Below are 26,232 nucleotides of genomic sequence, written 5' to 3' on the forward strand. Positions count from 1 at the left end.
AACTGAATTTGGATCAGGAAATGGGAAGATGGCCTTGGGGGAAATTTCAAGGTTAGCTATTACCACGAGGCCATCAAATACTCTAGGATTACACATACCGATGAATCAAGAGTCTGCCAGTCACTAAACAGAAAACTGTCTAGCATGCTTGGCATCATTCCTTCCTGCGCAGACCCGAACATATCCGGATCATGCAAGAATGGAAAGGCAACATCTGTGCTGGCATTGGTTTCGCCACCAGGACGGCCACCTTGGTGTGGATACGGCGGATTTCCCCTCATGATTCGACATCTTTGGGCCTCGGATCTCAGTTCGTCAAGTATAACACTGTATCGTTGGTTTTGCGAAAGACCGGTAGATGCTCGCTTGAGATGGCCGTGGCATTTCTCTGCGAGATCAAACATTTTTCCGAGAGATTGATTATCTATCTCGTCGGTGGGTCTTGTGGTTCTCTGAATTTCCCAGACATAGACAACTGCTAATGCACAAAATATGACATAGTGTGTCCACCAGAACGAATGAAGCAGTGTACTATCCCCCGCCATTTTGTTGATGAGCTCTAGACTGGCCTTTGTGGCAGAGAGGCATTCGGTGGCATTCTCAGACCCTGCTTCACCCAAAAGGAAGGGTCGATTGGTGTGGATGAGAGCATGGGAATATGCGAGCTGCAAGGCAATAGCTTGACGCCGGAAACTGGGAATCAATGTTGATGGTTTCACAGTACCCAAGTGTGGTGGCAGACTTGCACGCCACTCGTGTAATTCACGGCTAGATCGATGAGCAGCTGCCAATCGATCTTGGTTGGACAAGTCGCTGACTGAGTATACTTCTCGTGATACCTTTCCAATTATTCGTGCAATTCTACAAATGGGTTAGTAAGTAGAATAACATTGTCATGGTGGGCTGTAATATGTACTTTGCATGAAATATTAAAGCATCAATGTAACAATCGGCTGGATCATCTGAGACGGAAGGTCCCTGTGGGGTCATATCCTCATCATTGACACTATCTGGGAAGTTCTGATCAATGTCGTCGTCTTGATAAAGCCGAGGCCGGCCAAATACAACGCTAAGATATTTGTCAATGATGTATGCCGCCCAAAAGGTGCGCTTATAGCATTCCGTAGTGATGTAATTGTGTCGCCTGCTCGTGAAAGGAAAGTCCCGTTTCTGATCACGTCGCCTGTGCATACCCAAAGAGAGAGTGATATGAAATGCGTTCCCGAATGTATACCAGCCTTTATTCATGCGAGCTGTTTGGAGAAGATAGAGGACTTGGATGAGGCGTGCCTGCGCTGACTCAAGACGAGGGAATCCCATCTCCATGTCGGTCAATCTCATACCAGCACAGAACAAGTGATCGCTTCGTTGTAAAACAAGTGATTCATCTTCCGTAGAAATTCCCCCATGCACTTTCTCAAGGCGCAGGGTCGCGATGGCCATAATTGTAAGGAGAATCGCGGTTCTGGAATTACCAAGGGACTGAGCAATCGGCCTTTGTAATTGTCGATCCTTCAGGAACGTCTCCATCCAGCTTTCAATGGTTTGCCGGTGGAACATACGGTAGGTCACAACACACGTTTCGAAATAGAATTCCTGTAGCTTTCTCGCTGTGGGAGCATCTGGAATAAAGCTGTCTGTCGCGCTATCATTGACGTGAAACGGGCGGTCTCCAGCTGAAGTGAGAAGTTGATTTCGCTCCGTGTCGTTCGAGTCATATGATGCAGACTCATCGTTTTGGATCAACAATTTTTTCCACGCTCGGTGTAAAAAGTTCAATCCTGAGGTAGGGTCATAATATTGACCCTCGATTTCGATTTCAGGTGAGGCGCGAGAATGCACTTGTGAAGTCGAGACCACATGGGCGACAGGCGCTGGTTGCTGCCAGATAGCAACATCATTTGAAGTATCACTTCGTGATCTCTCTTGGCGTTCATTGACTGTGGTTGAAGGTGGTGGAGTCGGAGGTCGCCCTCGCCCGTATTTCGCGTCATAGGCGCAATTGAGCTTTCGCTTAGAACAGTTGCTGCATGGGAATATGCCGTCACATCGTATTTTCTTTTTCTTACAGGTATCACAGGCCCTACTGATCTTCGGATCTTTCCGCCGGTTCTCCTCGTCCCCGTCTATATTGGTCGCGGCCAAAGGGCGCTTACCCGAAACGCCTCTGAAAGGATCAGACACTGGCAACGATGCCTGTACAGGAGTTACAGAGGCCATGACTGCTAGTGGGAGTTCGTATGCAGGGTGAACGGATATGTCGGGTTCAGATACCAGCGAGCTGGATGCGGGGAAACGGATATTGTGGGGAATAGCCGGGGAATCCGAGAATCCGAGATCGTCTACTGTTATAGCTCAACCTTCGCGTTCAGCCCATAACCCTGGAGGCATCTAATATAATTTAATGTTTCGGCAGTGGAATGAGCTCCTTTGTTTACTAATGGTCTATCCTTTGTTGTCATATAAAAGTGTTTGATTTTTACTTCTACCAATGTCCTAATTTATTTGAACATGTATATCATTGAAAAAGAGATGCGATTTGCTTCGTTTATATACACTCGGAACAAAATATTTCATGCACGACATTCACTTTGAACTTGTATCACAGGACAACCTTACTGAGCGATGCGGCATTGATAGCAGCATGAATCTCCTCCTCCGCGCCAGCCTCAAGGGGCAGAAGAGGTGGGCGAACGGTGGCGTGAGACAGGATTCCGCGAGCAACAAGAGCATGCTTGAGTGCCACAGTGCCCTCCATGTGAGATCCACGGTGGTAAACACTCTTAGTAACAGGCAACAGCTGATCATGGATGGCTCGCGCCTTCTGGTAGTCCTTGGCCTTGCCAGCCTTGATGAGTTCGATGAGAGGCTCGGGGGCAATGTTTCCGTATCCAACCAAGAATCCATCAACATCAAATGCAGTGTGCAGAAGGTATTCATCGTGGCAAGAAAGAATTTGCAGGTCAGGTCGTTGAGCACGAATGACGGGGATTTCTGTGTCCCATCGGCGCATGTTGCGCACACCGTTCTTCATGGCGAAGCAGCCGGGCTGAGCAGCGATATCCAGCATGGTCTGCAGGTTGTAGGTGGCCTTTGTGTTGTCGGGGTATTGGAAGAGAATTAAGGGAAGACCGGAGACTTCGTACACGCGGCGGTAGCGGTCTTGAGGAGCACCGGGCTGGTATCCGAAACGCAACCAGCCGTGGGAAGGGTAGAGCAAACCAGCAGCTGCGCCGGCTTCTTTGGCCCGCTTGGCCTCGATAGCAGCAACTTCAGTGCCTTCACCAGTGATACCGGCAATGATGGGCACTTTGTTGTCAACGGACTTGACGAAAGCCTTGATGACGGAAACTTGCTCTTCAACAGTGAGGAAGGTGCCCTCACCAGCGTGGCCGAGAACGACAAGGCCCTTCACTCCGTCGATGCTACCGAGCCAGGAGCCAAGACGTTGAATAGCTTCATAGTCCACTGCACCGTCTTCAGTGAAGGGGGTGACCGGAGCCGGGGTCAAACCGCGCATATCAAAGCCGACCATTTTTATGATTGAAGTGAAGTTCAAGTGAATATTGAGAAGGATGTTTTGTGATGATAACTTGCATCTTCGCGATTATGGTCTCTTTTATCTCTTTCAGGAGCTGTTTGGTGTTCGCTTGACCTCAGTGAAGGGTTGGGGGTAGTCCACCCGGATTCCCGGATTCCCGGAAACGCGGGACCTCAAAACATCGTGTTGTACATTGACCTTGCGACATTATGTCCGGACTTCTTGGCCTGAGATCCACTTGAGTGGGCTTTTTCATGTGAGGTGTTCCAAAGTTGATGTTAAAAGCTCTCAAAAGCTCCTAAAAGCCTTATTACGTACTGTAGTGGGTCCCGGGGTAAGTAGAGGCCTACAGGTGTCAAGATGGACTTTCTAAGAATGTTGAATTTGTCGGACTTCAATATAGCCCTAGAGATCAAAGATAGCTTCGATTTGTATGTCAACAACCTTCTCCCCTCTTTACCCCTCAATAGTACGTATGAATGTAATCTGCCAGATGTGATTCCCCAGTCTACAATAGTCCCTACTGACGTATTTCACATGCGAGTGGTCCATCCCAAAACACATAGTAAATGCGATATTTTACAACTATATATCTCAACAACCACGTTGTTGGTTGATTTCATTGCCATTCGATAACTATTGTAAGACTTTTGAGCAATATATATCAATTTTAGGAAAATCTAAAAGCTGCATTTTGATGATATTAAAAATTACCTTGAATTGTCTTCCGAAAAGCTAGGGAAATATATAGATCTCAACCACAAAGTCATAAATATTTTCCAACCCCTGACGAGAAGCTACATATCACCTAAAAGATATTGAGCTATTAGGAACACTCTATATGAACTGCTGTTATTTAGATATCAAGTTGTAATCGCATTTACTATGTGTTTTGGAATGGATCACTTGCTTGTGTGGACCATTGATGTGAAATACGTTGCCTAATATAGTATGAAGTGACACTAAACCATGTTTTGACCAATAAGCACAGCCTATAACAAGAATGAGACTAGATAGACAAAGAAGGTCTTGAACGAAGAACAAAGGCTGTCATAAGAGCTGCAAGGTCATGTCTGTTCTAATTCTATTCGATGTCCATCGCATTAAAAGCGCTATACGGACGATGAAAAGTAAAGAGCAATGATATATCACAAAATCGACATACTGACAGGATTATCATAATCAATATTTGCCTCCGCACTCTCAATCCGGGGAATGCAAGTTCCAAAAACCCGATCCCAGACTCGTGTTTGCTTTCCATAGTTATGGCTCTTCTTCCATCCCCGACGATGATGTAAATCGTGGTCTTCAATCACCAACTCGGCATCGAACATCCGCATCAACCAGGTTACAGGGTTGGGTGGCGATGCATGAAGACGGAGACCACTATGTCCAGCCAGTTCTGCAAACATAACGTACAGCTGACAAACATGCCATTCATAGAATCCCATCGGCATGCCCATGAGTCTCATCGTGAACCATGTCATCAACGGAATACCGGCAATGTCAAAGAACTCTTGCTCCGAGTCCGCGTAGATTGTGAGCAGTGGGTTCGGGTGTTTCGTGAGGTGGTGAGTGCGGTGGAATTTCCAGAGACCATTCACATCATGCATGATACGGTGATACCAATAGAACCAAAAATCAAGAATGATGCCATAAAGACTGATCTCAACCGGCAGCCAAGCCCAGCTGAGCGAGGCAGGGGCTTTGTCTGCATCGTAGGTAAGGCAGATTGTCATCAGTGGACGCACAAACCCGGCCAGCAGAACCGAGATCAAAGCCTTCGAAACGCCCACATCAGGCACACCATCCCGCTCGTGTTTGTCACCGTCCAGAAACCCGTGGATATGGCCAAGCTCTCGGAGACTCCGCAGCTCGCGTGTCGTGAACAGTCTTGAGGCGTAGTAGTAGTAGAAGAAGGCGATGAGCGGGTGGAAATTATATCCGGTGAAGTAGCTAAAAAGTTGATGGGCCAGGATTGGGGCTCCTGCATTGACAAGAACCCAACGGTTTAAAGACCAGTCAGATACGTAGGGTACTTTATCTTCCTTGGGATGAATTGGGACATCCCTGTTGAGCTCGATGTGGTATACGTCGGCATGCTCAAAGATTTTGTGTGGTAGTTTCCACTGGTCTCGGTCCCAAGTACGCCATGTGGATTTCATATTATCCATTGGATTTGGAGGGGTCGCCATAGTGAATAACAGTAGGTCTTTTGGTGTTCAAGAACAGACCAATTCTGAGGATATAGTTCATCTTTATCATTCTGCTAATATTCATATGCCATATGGCAGAGACCGAGGTTTCCTGTAAAGTGTGCATGTGGTAAAGTGTAAATGGAAGGTTTGTTGATGTCTGTTTCCCGCTGCTATACTCTATGAATGGCACTAATCAGGCAAGTGGGGCCATAGTGAACCTTCATTGGCTGGTCGCACTGGTTTCCCAAAAGGGTTTAGATTGATCGGGATTGTCGATCATTTTTCTAAGTGTGATTCCGAGGTGCTTTGAGGAGTATACCTACGAGAGTTACTCGGATATTGCTACAAATCAATTTAACATCTAGTGTGAATTTCATTGATGGTTCAATTATCGGCCTGTATGATATGCAACTCCTCAATGCCCATCTTGGTCCGAATTATCAAGAGCATGGAGCTCCCAAGCTTGCCCAGATGATGTGTGATCAAGCTATCAATCTTGCCTAAATATTCGAATATTACACAAGAACCATCTCTTCTAGAGTATTTGGCGTTCTTTGAGTCGATCCGCGTTATTTTGCGTATATAAAAGCCGTTTCTCAGCCATAACCTAAAGCATTCTATGCTAAGTCGCAGGATGGCGTGAGGCCTAAATTTATGCTTATATTTAGCTCCAATTCTTTCAAATCTTCAAAAATGTAGGTGAAAAGTGTATGATTATCACGACACAAGATGAATGGAATTGCATTGCGGGAAACACCTCCATAGGCTAATGAATCATTGACTTTACATCGAACCCTGTTTCCCCGCAGTACATCCGTCCCAAAGTACCTGACATCCATCTTCAACAGCCAACAAGCATCAGCCTTGGAAATATCACCGCAAAACCTCAATCCATCATTGAAGATCATTTACACAAATCAATCCATCATGTCTCTCGCAACTCTAGACGTGAGAATACCCTCCATCAACCCGCAACCCCGCTGACCTCAATCTAGACTGCAGAGCACCCCAATCTCCCCGCCGCATGCACAACGCTCTTCAAAGCCAAGGCAGCTCGCCAGCTGACCTTTGAGCAAATTGGTGCCCAACTTGGTCGCAATGAAGTAGCCACAGCTGCTATATTCTATGGCCAGGCCAAGGCGTCGCCCGAAGACATCAAAAAGCTAGCCGATATACTTTTCATCCCCGAGCAGCCTTTGAAGGAACAACTCACCGGTTTCCCCGACCGCGGTCGCTCCGTCGAAATGCCGCCCAAAGAGCCCCTGATCTACCGACTGTATGAGATCGTGCAGAACTATGGCTATGCCTACAAGGCGGTTCTCAATGAGAAGTTTGGGGATGGGATTATGAGCGCTATCTCGTTTTCAACCAAGGTTGAGAAGGAGACGGACGAGGATGGTAATAACTGGGCTGTTATCACTCTTCGTGGCAAATGGTAAGAATGTCTTCTCTATGCCTGCTGAACAAGCATCTGACGAATGAATAGGCTGCCCTTCTCTCGGTTCTAAGCCAGGAGGCCAGGGGATATTACTAGGGAGTAGCAAAGCTATCGAATTGAGATGCATTTTGTGGCTCTATTCTTCGCATTTCATAACCTAGTCTCTTAGGAAGGAGCTACCTCGAGGTATGAATCATTTGGTGACGTCAGCCATGGCAACCAAAATGCGGCTTGTTTGACAAGACCTCATCGATAAATCCGACGCAGGACGTGATCGACAGCTATAATCACCAAAATCCGAGCTAACTGGAATCCATAACTGATTGAGGCAGGTCAAGCAAATCTATTGGAGACGAGGATTGAATCATACATAGCAGCCTGCATGTAGAGTTACCTGGTGAGACAGACACTCATGTTTAATGCTGGGACTGCATTTACATTAATTATAGCTTGAGCGTTATGGCCTCAAAAGGATGGACAGCACTGAGACAGGAAAGGGGAAAAAAAGGAAAGAAGGAGGCCTGGAAGGGAGGAAGAAAGATGGATGGGATGAAAGGAAAGTATTTTGAATAACAAATGTCACCAAAAAAGACTTCCAACATCAACAAGCAAAAAAATCCCTATTAATCCAGACCGTTCCTGGACCTCAGGAGGGTATGGACAGAGTCTGGTCACTCGATGTCCATGGTCCTCTCCTCCGGCCATTCCCCTATACACCTCCACTCACCGTACTAACTACGGCCTCCCCCCTTAACTAACGGGGTCACCGCGTGTGGTAGTCCGCGGGGGGCTTGCCTAGCGTAGTGCTTCGGGAGAGCTTCAGCATATAGGAGTCCGACCGACAGTGGGGAGCAAGTAAAACCCGTTGCGACATCCTGGTGTGGGATGCCCCGGCCATAATGCCGCTGGGCCACTGGGGAGGGCTGGTCATTATGTTTGTTCTTGTGTGCTTCAAATATGCCCAGAACTTAAGAGAGATGTCACTCGGGATCTTTGATCTTCAATTTGTCTACCTTCCTGGTCTTGTATCTGTCTCAAATTTACAGTATAGAATCCAAAGGAATTGGGCTTTTAGCAGATGAAATTTCAAGAGAATCTGAAGACCTAAAAATGGTGGTTGGCGGCCACTCTGAAGCTCGGGTACATCTATATCGAGTCACAAATGAGGCTATTCGGACGCCCATTTTCGGAAGGAACAACGACGGTGAGGATCAGGCAAAATCTCAAAGCCAGGCGATCGAGTCCAGGATTCGTCAAATAATTTCAGACTTTTTTTTTTATTCCCCATAGCTTTCGTCAACATATTATCCAATATCAAAACACCATAACCTCTTCCCCTATGAGACCACCGGTTTTCCAAGGAGAACAAAGCAATCATTTTGTTTGCCTCCACTCTTCAGTTTTCCCCCTGGGATTGCTTCCTTGGTATTCTAGCTCTGCTCACCGACCCCTCCTTCTCTAACTCTTGATATCCTACCCATCCTTCATTGATACGGGTCACTCTATCACACTGACAGCTCATCAGAGTCTGCGATGGCGGAAGAGGTGGAGGAGGTACCTTGTACCTTCCAGAGCTGCAGACTTAGCTTCAAGTCTGTCAGTGAGATGCAGCACCACAAGGCCAATGCAGACAGACATTCATACTGCATGAAATGCGACCTCGACTTCCAGTCTCAGCAAACCCTTCATTTGCACAAGATTATGAGCGACCGTCACTTTGCTTGCCCCGAATGCTGTCTCGAGCTCCGAAGCGAGGCTGGCCTGGAGGTTCATATGAGAAACGTGAGTCTTCATATTTCTGCATGGTGGCATCCACATAAACAAGAAACGGTGCTAATAAACAATCTATTTCTTAGAATCATCACGAAGGCCGCGAAGTCGCTTGCATGGGTTGTGGTTGCAAGTACAAATCTGCCGCTGCAGTCATCAAACATATCGAAGACAAGGAGTGCCCTGTCCTTTCCCTGCCAGAAAAAGCCCGCAAGGGCACCAACTGCGACCTTCATGGCACAGCAAGCGTTCTGACTATAGGCAGAGATTCTCCTGGTCCACAGACCCCCTCTGATACCTCCAGCTCCAGCGAGGACCAGGAGGTGGAGGGTGGCGTTCTACTGGATCTCTCTACACCCCGTATGGAAGCAACGCGCCTTTCTGGCGATACTAATGAGGCGACCACTCCTCGTAATAACTGGCCTGGACTAGGCGCTCCAATGACCCCGCTCCAAAGAATGGCAGGAAGTAGCTCCACTGAATCACCCGGCGGCATCATCTTTGACGATATTTTCGTTACCTCAGTGCACCAAGAAAGTCCTTTCCTGTCTCCTCGTGGAGGCATTGAGCAGTCAGGCGAGGCAGGTTCCTCTGAGTCTACCCGGATTTTCCAAGAAGCAGGCCCCTCTGGCTATGCTCGTCCCACTCGTTGCCGAGCCACAGCTCATCGCAAGATTCAAGGCGTGGATCCTGAGAGCTTCTGGAATGCCGAAAAAGGTCGCTACTACTGCAACTGCGGTTCATCTTTCTTGTTCATTGCCACCTTTGAGTACCACCTCACGATGGAGGATGAGACAATCAATGAGTAAGTATATTTTTGCAGTCCCTTTATCTTGCAAAGGGATTGCCTTTAACGATCCTTTTTTTAATAGTTGTCCTCGATGCTTCAAACGATTTAGGACATTCGCTGCACTCGTCGCGCATATGGAGGCTCGGTACTCTAAGTGTGCTTTCCGTGTGACTACTGGGCAAATTGAACAGGAACTCAGCGAAGTTACTCGTGGCTTTGCCCATATCCCGCGGATGATTGGTGAAGAATCGGAGCTGGAGGAGATCGCTTTTGATGTGAGTAGCCAACCTGAGCGCAATACTCCCGGATCTTCGGATGAAGACGCTGCATCTTTGAGCGTGGATTATCTCTCCTCAAACCCAGGGCCTGTATGCTCGAATGCAGATGATGTCTCTTCGAGAGCAGAGGTTGTTGGTTCGATTGTAGATGACGTCTCTTCAAATCCAGAGGCAGTCTATTCGAATGGAGATGATGTTCCTTCAAATGCAAAGGACAATGCTTCAAATGTAGATGCTGTCTGCTCAAATGCAGATAACGTCTCTTGGAACGCGGATGCCGTCTCTTCGAGTGGAGATGCTATCTCTTCAAACGCATATGCCATCTCTTCAGATTCAGAGGCACTGTCATCCAATGCGGGTGCTACGTCTCCCAACGCACAGGTTGTTTTCTCGAATATGGAGTTTCTAGTGGGTGGCTTGGAGGAAATTGTCGTTTCCGATACGCACAACCAAAACGAAGAGGACGATGAAGAGGAAGAACTTTGAGAATGCGGGTTGGGATTGAGATCAAGGGGCGAGTTTCCGAGAATGATCGTTGAGGATGGTATCTGGGGGATGGTATCTGGGGATGAACTCGAAGGGTGAGCTCCAAGATTATCCACCAAGTTTCTACTGATTGAAGTTAATTCACATCAAGGAATGATAGAAGGGGAATTTATTCACTTTTACATAGTTCCATAGCGCAATCACCTTGATAAATACCCCTTTTCCGTAGTAAAGACAGTATAGTATATCTGTTTCCATTAGACTGCGCAACCTCTAGGTGCAACTATAAGAATAAAAAACGGCAGTATGGAAAAGAAGATCAGAAAAGAGACTGAATTTCAATCTGCTCAGCTAGAAAAGGGAAATGGGTATGTAAAATTTGAGTCCGAACTCCATTTTCAAGCAAAGGCTCCAGCAAATAACTAATAGCAGGAGTCATAATTCAGTAGAGGCATATGAAGCATAAAAAGTAGAGCAATAGCACCCCTCGAGCCCGGTTATTTCCCACCTCTCAGTATCCCATCCCAAAACCCCAAAAGGTCAATCACTCGACGAGACAAACGTGCAAAGCCGTCGAGCATAGAGCAAAGTATCAAAGATATCGAGAGTACCAAGCCGACGGTGTGTTAGAACTACTGCACACCTAGCAGCATTCCTCGCAGCACTCGAAGCAGAGAAGACCGGCGCAACTAGATGAATGTTAGTTTTGTTTGATAGTCTGTGGTTCAGACGTTTGACTTACACACCGCAGCAGACATCGCCGGCTCCGCCACCGCGTAGATTCAGCATATTCTCCTGGGGGTTCTGAGATGAAATTAGTTGAGCATTTGCTAATTTAGGGATTTGGGCATTGTATGGCGTACGGGCTGCTCGGTCACCATGCTGTCGGTGGAGAGGCCCTTTGGGCTGGTAGGCTGATTTTTCTCGATGCCAGTGGCATCAGTAGCATCCGAAATAGGGTTTGGGCTGGACTCCTTGGAGGAGAACCAGGAGAAGAGACCGTTGGAAAACATCTTGATTATGGGACGGAGATGAGAGATGAAAAGAGATGGAAGAGTGGAAGTGCAGAGAGAGATAGAAAAGTCAAACAGGGAAGAAAGGCCTGGAGTTTATAGTCGCGGATTTAGTAAGACGCGACGTCTTCCAAGGTTTTGTATAACGTCGCCCTGAACACTAATAGGGTGGGATTGTTTACTCTGCCAATCATATATGAAGCTGAATTTGAGAGCTTTGTCCCCATTTATACTATTTCAATATTTAATATTTGAGATGAGACTTCATATTTCACATATCAGCATAGATCTTTGTGAATCCGAAGTGCGTAGTTGCGTACTGCGTAATACATCACGTAGAATGTAGTACATGTAGTTAGTGTCAATGTTGATCTTGCCTTTCCCTTTATGTTGGAGCTTGTAGCCAGGGAGTAACCCCTATAACAAAAACAATAGAAATCTGCTGATCTTTAGGATCTACCTCAAATTGGAGATCTAAAAATTATATAGATCTTCAATAGTATCAACTCTCCAGGGCCGCCAAGTGTCCGCCAAGCCCAAACCGCCAACCATAAATTTTCCTCCTACACGCAACCTCCGCAATATCACCGGCCAAGCCCAAATAAAACGACAACAATGGCAACGCCGTCGCCCGCAGACCTGAACGCAGCGCGCGAAGCAGACTACAAACGCTTTAAAAACTATGCCGCCTACACATTCCTAATCGGCGCACCGATCCTAATCGCCCTCCCACCACGCAAACTCGACCCTCTCACCGTCCTCGTCCTCTGCTCCTTCGGCGCATCCGCAAACCATATCGTGCATGAGCGCACTGGACGCAGCATAGTCGACCGAATTGATGCCCGGATCTCCCGCATACAGGGGCCATTCTCTTCCCTACCGAGCGAGCGCGCGCTAGAGATCCAAGAACGACTCCGGGCCGCGCGCGATGCGCAGCTCCGCCAGGCTGAGCATGATCAATTGCAGGCGCAGATTCTGTCACTTTCGGATAAGCAGCGCAGGGAGCCGGACGCGGGTTTGATGGAGGAGATTCAGAAGCTTAAGGCGAGACAAGCGCAGGAGGAGGGGGTTATGCAGCGGGTTTGGATGGGTGGGGAGTCTGAGGGCTGGAAAGAGAGGAGGTTGAGGGAGGAGCAGAAGGCGCTTAGTGAGGGCAAGGGGTATGGAGATCTGATTCAGGAACATATTTGGGATGTTTGGACTTGGGGTGGGAAGGACGGGAAGGGTGATGAGGGAGTCAAGGATGAGACTGTGGTTGAGACTGAGAAGAAGGATTGATGCATTGATGCTGCAGTGTCCCTGTCTATTCTTTATGTCTCTTGTACAGCGTCTGTCTCTCTCCCCTTTTGATGTATTATATTTCGCCCTTTGCATTGGGATTTGGTGTTTGGTTGCTTCTTTGAATTCCACCTGCCAGGAATTTATCAGTTCGTGTTGGGATGTCTGTTATGTTTATGTCTATGTACAATATGTCCATTGGAATAAGCTGCAATTATGTACAATATCTACATTATCCAAAGATTTTCAGTGTGTACATATCCCAAAACGTATTAGTTACTTGACGTCGGAAGGACGTCACCTATATCGAAGGATCATATTTCAGCTTCATAATTCCTATTTAGAGCCAGTCTACAGTATCTACAAGCTTACCGAAAATGAAACCCAAGTGGATAATATTATTTGTTCATTTCAAATGCAATACATACAAAATGTTCTCAAAACAAAGAGTCTCCCCACGACCATGGCATCGCGAGAGATCCTTGATCGAGGCCGGTACATGACAACTCTCTCCAAGTGTATTCTATCCGGAAAGCCGTGAGACCCCTCAACGACCATGGCATCGCGAGAGACCCCAAGCCAACCAAATGCGGTACATGACAACTCTCTCCAGGTATGTTCTATCCGGAAAGCCGCGAGACTCCTCAACGACCATGGCATCGCGAGAGACCCCAAGCCAACCGATTCCGGTACATGAAAAATTCTCTCATATCACATGGTATCAAATGGCGAGACCCCCCATTCGAGCCGCCGGATGAAGACGAGGATAGTTTGATGATGATGCAGATGTCTTCCCCCCGGCGGGGCCATGGGAAAACCCGACAATTCTTGTTGATTGCTCGGTAAAAACCATGACCAGGACTGCTGTTCTAAGTACAGGTTCCTTTCTTTCATCCGACTCTTCCTTCCCCGGCTTCTGTTACATCTGATCCTCCCTGCATCGTCGCCACCAGGGCGAGATGAGGATCTTGTCATTTGTTCTTTTGTGAGGCCACTAGAGCAGGGCTGGCTAGGCCATTGTCTAGTGGAACTCAGTAGTAAGCGCAGCTTGGGTCCAGCTGGCTTGCTAGCTTGAGCATCGACTCGGCCTATCATGGAGTTAGAGAAAGTAATTACATTCAGGGTTGCCAAGTAAGTGGGGGATTAGGGTTATGGAATCTGGGGGATGGAAAGTTGCGGGACGGAACACGGGGCGACGGAAACTAGGATGATCGAAAGCATTGTGACCAAAATTAGGAGGATTGAAAGCAGAGGGATGAAAACCAGGCTGATGGGAAGTAGGTTCATGGAATGAAACGGGATTGAATTGGAAATTCGAAAGCGGGGGACTAACCATCTGTTTGATTGCAAAAGCGCCCTTGGCGAGCGCTTGGATTCTCTGAAAAACCGAGGTTAGTGCATCTTGCAGACCCTGTGCTGCTTCCCTGATATCACTCACTGTATCTACAAGAGGTGGTGCGTCGGGCATTTCGATATCGTTCTAAATTCAATGTTAGTAACTCATCTTTTGCAAAATGGATGTGGGATGGATCAACTTACTGGCTCATCAGGTGGTGGACACACATAAGCTGGCGCCTCAGCCATCTGAAAGTCGATGTTGGAATTCACGACAGGCACAGGCTGGTGTGCGGCAGGCAAAGGTTGGTGTGCGGCATGAGAGGTGTTGGAGTTGTGATTTCTCCCTCTGTAATTGGGATCATAATTCTTCCCCTTGTAATTCGGGTTGACATTTTGTCCATTGTAATTTCCATTGCTGTTATTGTTGTACCCATTGGCGTTGTGGCCGTTGGTGTTGTAGCCGTTGACGTTGTTGTCGTAGCCGTTGACGTTGTTGTTGTTGTAGCCATTGGCATTGTTGTAGCCGTTGACATTGTTGTAGTTGGCATTGTTGTTCCGGCGCTTTCTTCGATTGCCATTTCTATTGCCACCGCGATCGGTGTTCCACTGGTTGCCAACTTCATTGCCGTTGTGATTGTCATGGCTGTTGTTTGCGTGGCGTCGGGCACCTCCATTGCCCTGAGAAAATCGTGGCCCAACGGGCACGTAAGGTTCGTAGCGTTGGTAATTCATCTTTGTGGGGTTCCTTGTACCAAAGCTATGATGGGCGTTTGGACTACCGCAGCCTGGTTTTCCGGAGAAGTTTCGTGTAAGCGTGGTCATTCAGTTGAACTCCCAAAAGCCGGATTTCAACTTCGATGATGCCCAGTAGGACCTCTGTTCTTGGCTTGTTTCTTTCCTTTGGCTGGGCTTGTTCTTCTCGACCCGTGTGGATTGTTTGAGTGGATTTGATTGGGGAGGAATGGTTTTTTTTTTTGGTTTTTTAGTTTTGCCTTCAGCTGGGATACTTCACCTCAAGAGACGGTTGACTCCCTCGAAGTCCGACGATTAAAGACAACCTCTTGACCCTGGCAACTTACAAGGTTGGCTGGGCGATTTGATGGAGTAGAATTTAGATGAGTGGGAGGATGAAGAAGGAAAGAAAAAAGAGCAGTCGAAGGTGGGCAGAGGGGGTTTATAATACCAGGCTGGAGGTGCTACTAAGCCGATCTTGGAAACGTATTGACTTCATTCACGGAGACAATATGTTGGATTCCTTGTATTCATAAAAGTTAATGCCTCAATAAGGGCAAGTCGATATCTTATTGTACTGGATCATGGGATCTATAGGGGGCCAGGCTATTATATGGCAACGAAAAGAGAGTCGGATAGAGAAGTAAATGCAAACAATGACCATTGTTGACAATAAATGGAGGCGGACAAAGAAACTTCCAGTTTTTCAACTTTGGCTCAACCATTCTAACAGAGGTCTTTGGGCCTTTTCATCAGAGATCCGGAGCCCAAGATGGAATCGGCCTATAGTTAGACTTGATGCAGAGGGCACGCGAACATAGAACCAAATATATTTTGATTGTCAGCACCATCCATTGTTTGTGGAACCCAGGCAAAGCAAAACCTTCAAAATGCATTGTAATTTCTGTTGAGCTAGATCATTTTGCTATCGGACAATAGCGGAAGAATAATTGTGTCGGAGCGCTCAATCGAGTTGCGGACAACATTCAGGTCACGCACCCCAAGTCAGAGACAAAGATATTAAATGCTTATTTCACCAGAACAATGAACTTTAAATCCTTTCTTTGTTGGGAATAATGGCTTTCTCTTGATGTTAGATTATTGATATGTAGTTCAATAACTATGCCTAATCCGGAATATAATGTCATCGTGATACATTTGGACCTCCCGAGGGTAATATCAAACATGAAATAACTACATACTTAGATAGGTACATATGTAGCCATACAACAAAAATGGAATTCCTTGGGAATAGTTAGATATTTCCTACATACTATGTACTCCATACTCCGTAGTATGTACTTCAATTGTTTAGCTCCACACCATACCTTTTACGGTTAGCCTATGTTAGCCCCACACTCTTGGCAGGGGCAGTAGTGCAAGTCAGTCTTTGATAATATCACAGGAAGCGACCACGAGTCCAATTAATGCATTCGAAGAAAATCTAGAGCAAGTAGCTCTTTGCATTATTCGATGTTACCAAGAATACATATTTCGGCATTGTAAGGATCAGAATTTGACGGACCTGGACCTCAGCTGCGGTTGTGACTCTAGTTATTTCCCGTCCGGAAACCGACAACGCTATACAACTTCAAGACACACACCCTCGCGAGCGTACAGGCCTAGTAGTCGCACCTCAGAAGCATGATGATTAACTGAAATTACGGATTTGAATAGGAAGAAGAGGTCGCCTCAATTGGAACCCGCGCCCGGTCTTTAAATTTCATTAATATACGAGAATCGTACTACGACCGATCCCTACTAGTCTCCAGTCATACAGGCCTGACAAGATCCTCCATGGGGAAGGATCAGGCAGCGAGTCTTGCGTTGATGATATCCTTCATATGCGCTGCAGACAATGGATAACATATCGTGTGCAAAGTTTTGTTACTTATGTATCATGTAATGCTGACATTTCTCTCACTTATATTCCAAGGTTAGCCTAGGACATATCCTAGCTCGTGACTCACACATTTTTGGGATGGCACTGCTCCTACAGTCAAATGAAGAGACAAAAAGAGGTGATGCAGAGACTAATCAGCTTAGACTCCAATGGAGCATTCTCTTAACAGGAAATCTACATTTAGATAACCATCTACTCTGTAGGTACTCCGTAGGTGGAAAAGGTAGAAGCCCTGGAGATTTTCGACTACGCGGCACGGCCCGTTTGCTTGCACCAATCAAGGGTTCTATAGTCGGCCGATACCGCTAGCCTGTGATGACTCCGTGGACCTGATCTACTTTATGTATTTCATCTTGCTTCGTTTGTCCCTCTTATTTTTCTCTCTTCTCTGTCTCTCTTCGTTTTCTCTCTTCCTTTCCTCACTTCTTTCTCTCGCTTCTTTTCCTCACCTCTTTCTCTCACTTCTTTCCCTCTCTTCTTTGTCCCTCTTCTTCCCTCATTCATTCTCCCAGCCATGGAACATATTCGGCAGACCTTTGCCCAATGCCAGGAGGAAGGCCGTCCAGCATTGGTAACCTATGTGACGGCCGGATTTCCCCGTGTGGAGGAAACTCGAGACATTTTGCTGGGCATGCAGGCCGGAGGAGCTGGTGAGTCACTTCCACAACATTTGAGAAACATTCATCCAACTAAAATTTGTACAGACATTATCGAACTCGGTCTACCTTTCACTGATCCCATTGCGGATGGCCCGACTATTCAAAAGTCTAATTTGAAGGCGCTTGAAAATGGCGTTACCATCTCGTCGATGTTGGGCATAGTCCGCGACGCCCGCCAGAATGGGCTCAAGACACCCGTTCTCTTCATGGGCTATTACAACCCGATACTGCACTACGGGGAGTCCAAATTCCTCGCAGATTGCAAAGCGGCAGAAGTCAATGGCTTCATTATCGTCGACCTCCCTCTGAAGGAGGCCCTTCGATTCCGTGAAGGCTGTGCGAAGACGGGGTATGTAACTAAAACCTATAGAGCTGATGGTCGATACTAACAGTCTCAAAACCAACAGTCTCTCTTATGTCCCTTTGATCGCACCCTCTACTACGGAGGATCGTATGAAGACCCTGTGTCAAATGGCCGACTCGTTCATCTACCTCGTCTCTCGCATGGGCGTGACCGGTGCTACTGGAACCCTCAATTCGGAACTCCCTGCTCTTATCAAGCACGTTAAGGAGCTCTCGGGCAATGTCCCTGTGGCGGTTGGCTTTGGTATCAGCACACGTGAACATTTCCTAAGCGTGACCTCTATCGCCGACGGCGCCGTCATCGGCAGTCAAGTGATTACGGTCCTAGGTGATGCTGCAGGTGGCCACGCCGCGCAAGCAATCGAAAACTATTGCTCGCAGATCACACAGAGAAAAGTCACTCGGGAGACCTCGGTCGCTGCAGCTTACGAAGTGCCGGAGGCGAGTGTGCCTGGCTCGGTTATTGAGGAAGAGGCAGCTGCTACTACTGATGGCTCGGGACGATTTGGCATTTTCGGCGGCCAGTATGCTCCGGAGGCTTTGATCACCTGTCTCGATGAATTGAATGCCGGTTTCCAAGCCGCGCAGAATGATCCGACTTTCTGGGCCGAGTTCAAATCATACTATCCCTTCATGGGTCGTCCATCCAGCCTGCACCTAGCTGAGCGGCTGACTGAGTACGCGGGGGGAGCGAATATTTGGCTGAAGCGCGAGGATTTGAACCACACAGGGTCTCACAAGATTAATAATGCCTTGGGTCAGATTCTCATTGCTCGCCGACTCGGTAAGACTGAGATCATCGCGGAGACGGGAGCAGGCCAACACGGTGTCGCCACCGCTACTGTCTGCGCCAAATTCGGCATGAAATGTACTATTTACATGGGTGCGGAGGATGTCCGTCGACAGGCATTGAATGTCTTCCGGATTCGCTTGTTGGGCGCTACCGTTATCCCCGTCGAGTCGGGATCGCGTACTCTCCGGGATGCGGTGAACGAAGCTTTCCGCGCGTGGACAGTTCGCCTAGACACTACTCATTACATTGTCGGCTCAGTGATTGGACCCCACCCCTTCCCGACTATGGTTCGCACGTTCCAGAGTGTGATCGGTGAGGAAACCAAGGCCCAGTTGCGGGATCTAGGCAAGAGTCCCGATGCCGTGATCGCTTGTGTGGGAGGTGGCTCGAACGCTTCGGGAATGTTTTATCCCTTCTCTGATGATTTGTCTGTCCAGCTGGTTGGCGTGGAGGCTAGCGGAGATGGTCTAGACACGGCGCGTCATTCAGCCACGCTCAGTGGTGGCTCCGTGGGAGTTCTGCATGGTGTTAAGACGTATGTCCTACAGGATGAACATGGCCAGATCTCTAATACTCATTCAATCTCTGCGGGACTGGATTACCCGGGAGTCGGACCACAGCTGGCGAGTTGGAAGGAGAGCAACCGCGCGACATTCCTCTCGGCCACCGATGCACAGGCTCTACAGGGCTTCCGACTGCTGAGCCAGCTTGAAGGCATTATCCCCGCATTAGAGACCTCCCACGCGGTGTGGGGCGCTATTGAGACGGCCAAGAAGCTCGGACCTAACAAGGATCTCGTCTTGTGCTTGAGTGGTCGTGGAGATAAAGACGTGCAGAGTGTAGCCGATGAGTTGCCTAACCTCGGGCCTCAGATCGGGTGGGACTTGCGGTTTTGAACAGGCGCTTACTTCGGATAAAGAGGTACACAATAAACAGCATTGAACTCCAATCTCCAAAGTGTGAACTAGTTTTGCTTGAAATACAAACTCTATTATGATCAACACATGGTACCTTATTGTAAGAAATATCTTCTCCCCTTCTGTACTTTGTCCGAATGACATAGTCGCAGGGTACAGCTTGTAGGGTATTCTAGGTTTCGGATCCAGGTTTGTCGTATAGCACGATCACCAGATGTGATCTTTTGCAAAGTTGCGAGAGAAATTCTACGATGTGCCTCTTCCTTTGTGCCTATCATCACTATAAACAGCTAGTTTGTGATAGATGAGGGGTTCAAAAGCCGCTTGCCATAAGCGACATACAGAACTGCAGGGGTCTAGAGAAGCCATATCATTTTTAGCAGCTCTGCTATCTGCTGTAACAGTTCTGGGGGTAGTGTTGCCACCATAATGCTGGAATGAGGTGTCCTGGCGGGCGACACATTCGTGCAGACCACTTTGCCGATATCTCACTGTTTCAGTTAAACGATACACATTTCCCTTGCATAGGACTCGGTAGTACATGCAGGTGGTTTTCGGGAGCAACGGCATTTACTTTGTAGATACTAGTCCAAGCCCGTGGAGCCTCAGGCTTACACTTTAAGTTGTACAATATTGTATTCGAAGATAAGTGGATTGTGGCCGAGCTAGACAATCATCGAGCTGCCTAGAAGTTCGATTCCTTGTTGGATTCCTTGTAGTTGTAACTTCTTGGTTGATAGAATCCCCACCCGAACAGGGATCAGAAATATGAACTATCATTGAGTAGTTGGAATTTCTAAGAATAGTTCCAGTGAGAACTGGCCGAGCTGTCACTCAATGCAAGCACCATTGCCTCTTCCCTGAATTTTCAAAATCCACCAGTAGCCGAGCCAACAAGCCCGATAAAAGTAAAAATAAATCATGTAACGGACCAGCATCACTCGTGATTTCCTTCAAAGCCTTTCTTTTCAAGGCGATCTGCGTCGCTTCTTCTTTGCAGAATCCATGTCATTATCCATCAAATCACCATGTCTCTTGTGCCCATGCGCAATCATAAGTCGTTTCTTCCGAGGCCTCGATCCAACAGACGATTCACCCTCATTCGACACGAGACTTTCGCGCTTGCGCTTATCTGCTTTGGGGTTTTCTCTCTTCAGGCGTTGCTCCTCCTTGATTTTCAGCCGTCGCTGGACTTCTGCTGAGATATCCTCTGTTCCAAGCGAAATCGACGTATACTCTTCTTCTTGCTCGGGTGTTGGCTGGGAGGAAGAATCGCGGTATCGTTTGGGGGCGCGCATTTCGTCCGTGGGCTCAGGATGGGCTGTGTCCTTGTCTCGTGAAACTCTTCGTCTCTTCTTGTGAGTATTGGCCTCTGTGTCAGTGGACTGTGTGGTGTTGGAGGAGGCAGATATTGAAGGCGTGGCGTTTTCTAAGGCTATCATGTCAATCCTGTCTTTATCGCTTGATAAAAGGTGGGGTAGGTTGTTTTGTTGCTTCCGGGGTAGGAGTTCGGTGGGACTTACTGCTCATCTAAAGAAGTAACAGTCAGTTATAAGATCAAGGGAGAGGAAATTCAGCACAATACTCACCATATGCTTTCTAGCGACTTTCAGCTGGTTCATCGCCAGTACTGTTTTGTTCACCATTGACGAGACCGTCTGAAGGCCATTGAGATCTGGAGCAATCTGCTCCTTCACCATGCTGAGCATCTCGAGATGAGAGCAGAGGACAGCTTCATGGCGGGAGAAGATCTGGTTACAAAAAAAGAAGCCAGTCAGTCGCAGTTTCCTTAAAATGTCCATAATTTCAGTTCGCGCCTTGCGCAACAAACACATACCTCCGACCAAGCGACCGTCTCATTTGCATTGGGAGTTGGAGTATCTTTTGGATTGGGGTTGGTATCGTTGGCTTCATCCTCCACTGTGGGATTCATGGCGGGCTTAGACTTCGAAGTCATGGTGAAATTGAAGATCGGCAGGTGCTCCGCGCCAAGAGTTCGGCCTTGCAGATGAAGCGCTTCCGGAGTTTAAGTACACGACAGTGTAGCAGAGTAGCAGAGTAGGAAAGAGTAGAAGATGGTATTTACTTAGTGTACTTGAGATTTGTTATTCAGTCTAATTGTTCCAATCCGATGGTCTATTGTCCTATTGTTGATTTGTGTCCCCATTGTTGTATTTCGAGTCTATAGATAACTACAATATAGTACTTCGTACATAGTCTCACCAGATTTTGCTAGCAACCTCAAGGGATGATCCGAGAAACAGAAGGTAGTAAACCAAAGGCCTGGAAAAAGATGCAAAAAAGAAGCGAGCCAGTTCAAGGTGACCTCAACTCCTTGTTATTATTTCAATCTCATTGTACATTATTTTCAAGCTCCAACGCCATTCATCCATGCTCAAGACCTAACCAAACTGTACCACCAAAAAAGCCAGCTATCCAAGAAAAAAATAAGTCATACAAATGGAGACCACTCTCTCATTACCAGGCACCAGCGTCAAAGTCGAATCGGGACAGGTCTTTCTGTGAATCTTCCACATCTTTCTTCGCTTTCATGCGCATGTAGAAAATCGGACAGTCACGGGACGAGCAGATGACCTCACAATGAAGACTACCTTGGCATCGCTGGCACTGAGTCCACAGGCGCCCGAATCGGACCTCTAGATCAGAGACCTTGGTAAGAGTTTTTGTGTAAAGTTCACCGAGGCGAGGGCGACAGTTTGAGCAGACGGCACCCTCCATCTCATCCTTGCTGGAAAGGGGCTTCTTGCAGCCCATGCAAGTCTGGGTTTTCTTGGCGAACTTCATCAGTCCACCCAAGTTCGATGCTGCTTTGGTGATAGACCGGGTGTGCTCGCCAGTGAGCAACTGGCCTGCCTTCTTCTCACCCAAGATGGGTTCGAAAATACGGTTGAGTGGGTTTGTGAGCTGGTTGTCGAGATAGTACTTAGTGTCAATAGGAATGTTGTTTTCCAGAACGTAGATAGGATCTTCTGCTCGTTCATAGCCCTTAGAATCACTAGAACCCTTGATCATGACATAGGCTACACGATCACCAAGCGTTGGTGCAGAGCCTGCGTCACGCTTGTGCATGCGCTCGGCAAGTTCGACGTGTGCCTGCTTGCCTGCGTATTCCTCTTTGCGTTTCGACAGCGCTTTTGTGATAACTAGTTTCGACATGTCGATTTTGTTTTGGAGAAGATCCGAAATGGTGGCTTTGACGTAACTAGATATTATGTTAGTTCTTGATATTGTCGTTTGAGTGATATCACAACTTACTCTTGCGCACCATCAAGGTCTCGGTCAATCAGAATTTTGTTCAACACAGTTTCAATGACATTTTGAACCATCAGACAGTTATCACGTCGGACAGTCTCAATACCCTTCGTGTCCATCTTGTCAGGTTTGTCGGGATTTGTCCAGTACAGTCCAGCGTATCGCTTCTTATTGATCAAAAGATAAGGGAAGTATACTTTCTCGAATTCAAGCTTGATGGGCGTGATGAACTTGGAAGAAACAAAGTCTGCTGCTTCTTGGCCAAGCTTCATCGCATCTGCCAGTTCGGTGACGCCAAATTTGACCATGACAGAATCAGTATCACCGTAGATAACTTCCGCGTCATGAGAGTAACCGTTGGCGATGGTGTAACGTGATTCTACCTCTTGCTTTGTCTTCTCAATCATCTGGCGACCGTAACTTGTTGTACTACTGGCAATGGGAAGACAGGGCAATTTACCCACGGTAGCACCTGTTAGACCGTAGACACTGTTTGCACTGATCTTCAAAGCGAGTTGGCGACCGTTCAGCACTGCCTTTTTGAAAGAATCGGTCTCCGTAGCTAACTCCTTCTTCGCGCGCTTTCTTGCCCCTAACAGCTCTTCGAGAATTTGGGACAAAAGGCCTTTGCGAACTTTCGTTGTGCAAAACATATCTCCATTTGGAGTAACGATATAATCCTCATCCTTCTTCAGATTCAATTTCTCAATACTGCTCTTGTTGAGCAAGGTCGTGTAGCAGAGGTTGTGTGCTTGAATGATTGAGGGGTACAGTGATGCGAAATCGAGGGTCGCAACGGGCACACCATAATATCCTCGCTTCGGCTCAATGACAGTAGCACCTTCGTAATCTTGCTCATCCTGGGACTTGGAATTGGGAATGACTAGTTGTTGCTCTCGGGCTTTCCGGAACAGTTGACTGATGAACTTGACTTGCTGTCCTCTAGACAAGAGGAAATTAAACGGCACACCCGTGACTCTTGCCATTTCTGTGTAGTTGACCAGGCACATCAATTTGTCCATCAACCGTTGTGGTAGGTATGCATCTTTCAGACAGTACACTGCCAGTCGTCGTCTCGAATCGGGGGTACCGTTGAACAGCTCAGTAATCATCGTGTGGTGAACGTCCTCCTTTTGCTCCTTCAAAAACTCGTAGGATACGGAATTAAGGGTATAACTTCTTAACTGGTGATCTCTCTGAACCAACTGGAGAAGATCAAGTTGAATTCTGCCGTTTGTATTTGTCGCTTTCGTGTCTCGGTTGCCCATTTGCTTGCTCGAGAAGTTTGCATCCTTGGCCTCTGTCTTGCAACCCTTGAGCCTGGTCCAATAGGGGAACCCAGTGCATTTCAAGTGCTTGGCGCGGTCGAGTAGATATGGGAAATCGAAGTTGGCAATGTTGTATCCGATAATAACGTCGGGGTCCACCTTTTCCACGAAATCACGCCAGGCATCGAGCATCTTCTCTTCCTTTTGGAATTCAAGGATTTGGGTATTGACGATCAGGCTGCAAGTACCGAGAACAAAGACGTTTCTGATAAATGGTTTCGATTCTCCGTATCGAGTAACAACGTTGGCAATTTGGATGACAGGGTCCATGTTAGGCTCCGGGAAGATACCTTTCCGTCCAGCACACTCGATATCGAAGGAGAGGACACGAAGAGGTGCCATTTTAGCCCATTCCCCATTGGGCGCATGAGCTATCATGTGGTGATAGTCGACACAGGCTTCGATTTGGCAGTTGGACAATCGCTGATTCTGTGCAAGAAGTCGATATTTTCCAGCAATTGCTTCGACCCAAGCCATTCCAGCCAGCCCGGTGTCGATCATGAAGCGCAGAAGGTATTGAATACTGTCAAATGTGAGGATTCCATCTGCGCCGCTCCACATACCCTTGTAGTTCATGCTTCCACTGCCAGCCTCTAACGCACTTCTCAATCGAGCGGCCAATTTTGGCTCAGTAACCGTGATCTTAATATAATAACTCTTCTGATTTCCTTGAAATCCGTAGATGTTCTCGCGCATTGTGAGCTGCACAGACGAGATTGCACGGAAGCTCTGGCCTAGCTTTTGCTCTAGGAAATTTTTGTACGGCTCGCAATCTGCTTTGGTGAAGCTGACAGGAGCAGCGATGTAGAGGTAATGTTCAAAGCCGGTGACATGAAGGCAAACTGATTGTCCGGTCTGCGAATGTTGTTAGATACGAAACCCCAGCGCACGACAAATATATTTACCTCGGTGACACCGAAAAGCCGAATTGCAGGTTTTCCCATCAGGACTGCTTCTTCCGCATCAATCTGCTGGAAACAGATGTTTTCCTTGGTTTCATCGAATTCGCCAAGCGAGGGGCGCTCCCATTGCTGGTCCTTCTCCGAGTTGTTCTCCCTTAAGTCGCCGATATCCTGCGTCAACTTTTCCAGTACCTCCTCCTCGAATTGACTTTTCTGTGGTTGAGTTGAGCCGACCTTTCGCCGAGCGATCTGCGAAGAAGGCGTAAACTGCACAGATGGCTCATTGTCGAGTTTCCGCTTTTTGAGACCACTATCAGATTTCAAGATACCGTTGGGATCATTGGCCGCGTCGCCCAGCACCCGTTTCTGTGGAGGGATGATAGCTTCAGGCATGGCGGCAACTCATAGACCGAGGGCCACCAAGTCACAGTCAATTTTGAAATGGGAAATGTATGGGGTGAGAGGGGACTCGTAAATTCAAGAATGTCTTGACCGGGCTCCTAGTGAAAGTCGCGCTGTCGCGCCTTCGACGTGACGCTTACGCGTGATAGTCACGTGCGATAAGATAAGCTAAATTGGAACAGAGATTCGGGGTAATATGATTGGCCAGACGGTCAAATAGTCGAGTATACAAAACAAATATAGCTCTAGATGTTCCTTTTTTTAGTTTCTCATGTTATTTGAGAAGAGTTTGTTGTCCATGTATTTTCTATACAGAGCCATATCAAATATATAGTTGTGGCCTTTCATCATATATACACCGAGGTCCACCAAGTCCAACTGGTTCGGAAACGGATGACTCGCCTCCCTGGGCTTGGCACCAAATGACTCTAGGCTCTAGTTTAAAGCCAAGTCTTTGTCTACTTCTTCACTACGTCAATCTGTCGATTTCCATGTACAGTCTCAGACTCTATCCAAAAGGACTTTGATTATTTTGCCAAGAGCCGCCTGACCCACGCCCTGCTAGAGACATTCTAGTAGAACCCGATGGAAGCTCGAGTCAACCAGCCCCCCGCTATGATTCTATGATATGTTTACATCTTGATCTCAAGCCTGACGTGTCATCTCCATCTGAGGGATAACTAACCCCTGTTCATTTCTGTCATTGTTTCGGTTTCGCGCCATTGCCTTGATCAAAGAGCTTGCATTTTTACTGCGGGGCAAGAATCAGACCAACTTTCTGGAGGGCAGCACAATTTATACCAACTTGTGGGCCTAGCATTCTTTTCCTT

At 47.4% G+C, this 26,232-nt stretch overlaps 11 protein-coding genes across 11 annotated transcripts; 4 read left to right on the forward strand and 7 right to left on the reverse strand.

Moving 5' to 3' along the window:
* Nucleotides 1-59: 59 nt before the first annotated feature.
* Nucleotides 60-2,220, reverse strand: N7479_011159 (Zn(II)2Cys6 transcription factor; the record flags this gene model as incomplete). The annotated part of the gene is made up of 2 exons (XM_057258850.1): nt 60-861; nt 917-2,220. 2 exons carry the CDS (start codon nt 2,218-2,220, stop codon nt 60-62), a joined length of 2,106 nt encoding a protein of 701 aa, XP_057106308.1.
* Nucleotides 2,221-2,602: 382 nt separating this feature from the next.
* Nucleotides 2,603-3,535, reverse strand: N7479_011160 (dihydrodipicolinate synthase family protein; the record flags this gene model as incomplete). Its single annotated transcript, XM_057258851.1, has 1 exon — nt 2,603-3,535. One exon carries the CDS (start codon nt 3,533-3,535, stop codon nt 2,603-2,605), a length of 933 nt encoding a protein of 310 aa, XP_057106309.1.
* A 1,154-nt stretch (nt 3,536-4,689) lies between these two features.
* On the reverse strand, nt 4,690-5,736 carry N7479_011161 (sterol desaturase family protein; the record flags this gene model as incomplete). The annotated part of the gene is made up of 1 exon (XM_057258852.1): nt 4,690-5,736. The coding sequence occupies one exon, from the start codon at nt 5,734-5,736 to the stop codon at nt 4,690-4,692; it is 1,047 nt and encodes a 348-aa protein (XP_057106310.1).
* Nucleotides 5,737-6,666: 930 nt separating this feature from the next.
* Nucleotides 6,667-7,247, forward strand: cyn1 (putative cyanate hydratase; the record flags this gene model as incomplete). The annotated part of the gene is made up of 3 exons (XM_057258853.1): nt 6,667-6,687; nt 6,735-7,174; nt 7,226-7,247. The coding sequence occupies 3 exons, from the start codon at nt 6,667-6,669 to the stop codon at nt 7,245-7,247; spliced, it is 483 nt and encodes a 160-aa protein (XP_057106311.1).
* Nucleotides 7,248-8,710: 1,463 nt separating this feature from the next.
* Nucleotides 8,711-10,501, forward strand: N7479_011163 (putative C2H2 finger domain protein; the record flags this gene model as incomplete). Its single annotated transcript, XM_057258854.1, has 3 exons — nt 8,711-8,959; nt 9,034-9,752; nt 9,820-10,501. The coding sequence occupies 3 exons, from the start codon at nt 8,711-8,713 to the stop codon at nt 10,499-10,501; spliced, it is 1,650 nt and encodes a 549-aa protein (XP_057106312.1).
* Nucleotides 10,502-11,144: 643 nt separating this feature from the next.
* N7479_011164 (uncharacterized protein) lies at nt 11,145-11,514 on the reverse strand (the record flags this gene model as incomplete). Its single annotated transcript, XM_057258855.1, has 3 exons — nt 11,145-11,190; nt 11,244-11,305; nt 11,365-11,514. 3 exons carry the CDS (start codon nt 11,512-11,514, stop codon nt 11,145-11,147), a joined length of 258 nt encoding a protein of 85 aa, XP_057106313.1.
* A 615-nt stretch (nt 11,515-12,129) lies between these two features.
* N7479_011165 (uncharacterized protein) lies at nt 12,130-12,792 on the forward strand (the record flags this gene model as incomplete). Its single annotated transcript, XM_057258856.1, has 1 exon — nt 12,130-12,792. The coding sequence occupies one exon, from the start codon at nt 12,130-12,132 to the stop codon at nt 12,790-12,792; it is 663 nt and encodes a 220-aa protein (XP_057106314.1).
* Nucleotides 12,793-13,891: 1,099 nt separating this feature from the next.
* N7479_011166 (uncharacterized protein) lies at nt 13,892-14,952 on the reverse strand (the record flags this gene model as incomplete). The annotated part of the gene is made up of 2 exons (XM_057258857.1): nt 13,892-14,272; nt 14,332-14,952. 2 exons carry the CDS (start codon nt 14,950-14,952, stop codon nt 13,892-13,894), a joined length of 1,002 nt encoding a protein of 333 aa, XP_057106315.1.
* Nucleotides 14,953-17,279: 2,327 nt separating this feature from the next.
* N7479_011167 (uncharacterized protein) lies at nt 17,280-19,476 on the forward strand (the record flags this gene model as incomplete). The annotated part of the gene is made up of 3 exons (XM_057258858.1): nt 17,280-17,415; nt 17,470-17,773; nt 17,832-19,476. The coding sequence occupies 3 exons, from the start codon at nt 17,280-17,282 to the stop codon at nt 19,474-19,476; spliced, it is 2,085 nt and encodes a 694-aa protein (XP_057106316.1).
* Nucleotides 19,477-20,465: 989 nt separating this feature from the next.
* N7479_011168 (uncharacterized protein) lies at nt 20,466-21,454 on the reverse strand (the record flags this gene model as incomplete). Its single annotated transcript, XM_057258859.1, has 4 exons — nt 20,466-20,926; nt 21,021-21,027; nt 21,087-21,248; nt 21,335-21,454. 4 exons carry the CDS (start codon nt 21,452-21,454, stop codon nt 20,466-20,468), a joined length of 750 nt encoding a protein of 249 aa, XP_057106317.1.
* A 521-nt stretch (nt 21,455-21,975) lies between these two features.
* On the reverse strand, nt 21,976-25,393 carry N7479_011169 (DNA-directed DNA polymerase delta POL3; the record flags this gene model as incomplete). The annotated part of the gene is made up of 3 exons (XM_057258860.1): nt 21,976-22,720; nt 22,774-24,953; nt 25,004-25,393. The coding sequence occupies 3 exons, from the start codon at nt 25,391-25,393 to the stop codon at nt 21,976-21,978; spliced, it is 3,315 nt and encodes a 1,104-aa protein (XP_057106318.1).
* Between the last annotated feature and the right edge of the window lie 839 nt (nt 25,394-26,232).

This window comes from Penicillium vulpinum (assembly GCF_028829585.1).
Source record: "Penicillium vulpinum strain IBT 29486 chromosome Unknown utg000004l_segment0_segment0, whole genome shotgun sequence".
Classification (NCBI taxonomy): domain Eukaryota; kingdom Fungi; phylum Ascomycota; class Eurotiomycetes; order Eurotiales; family Aspergillaceae; genus Penicillium; species Penicillium vulpinum.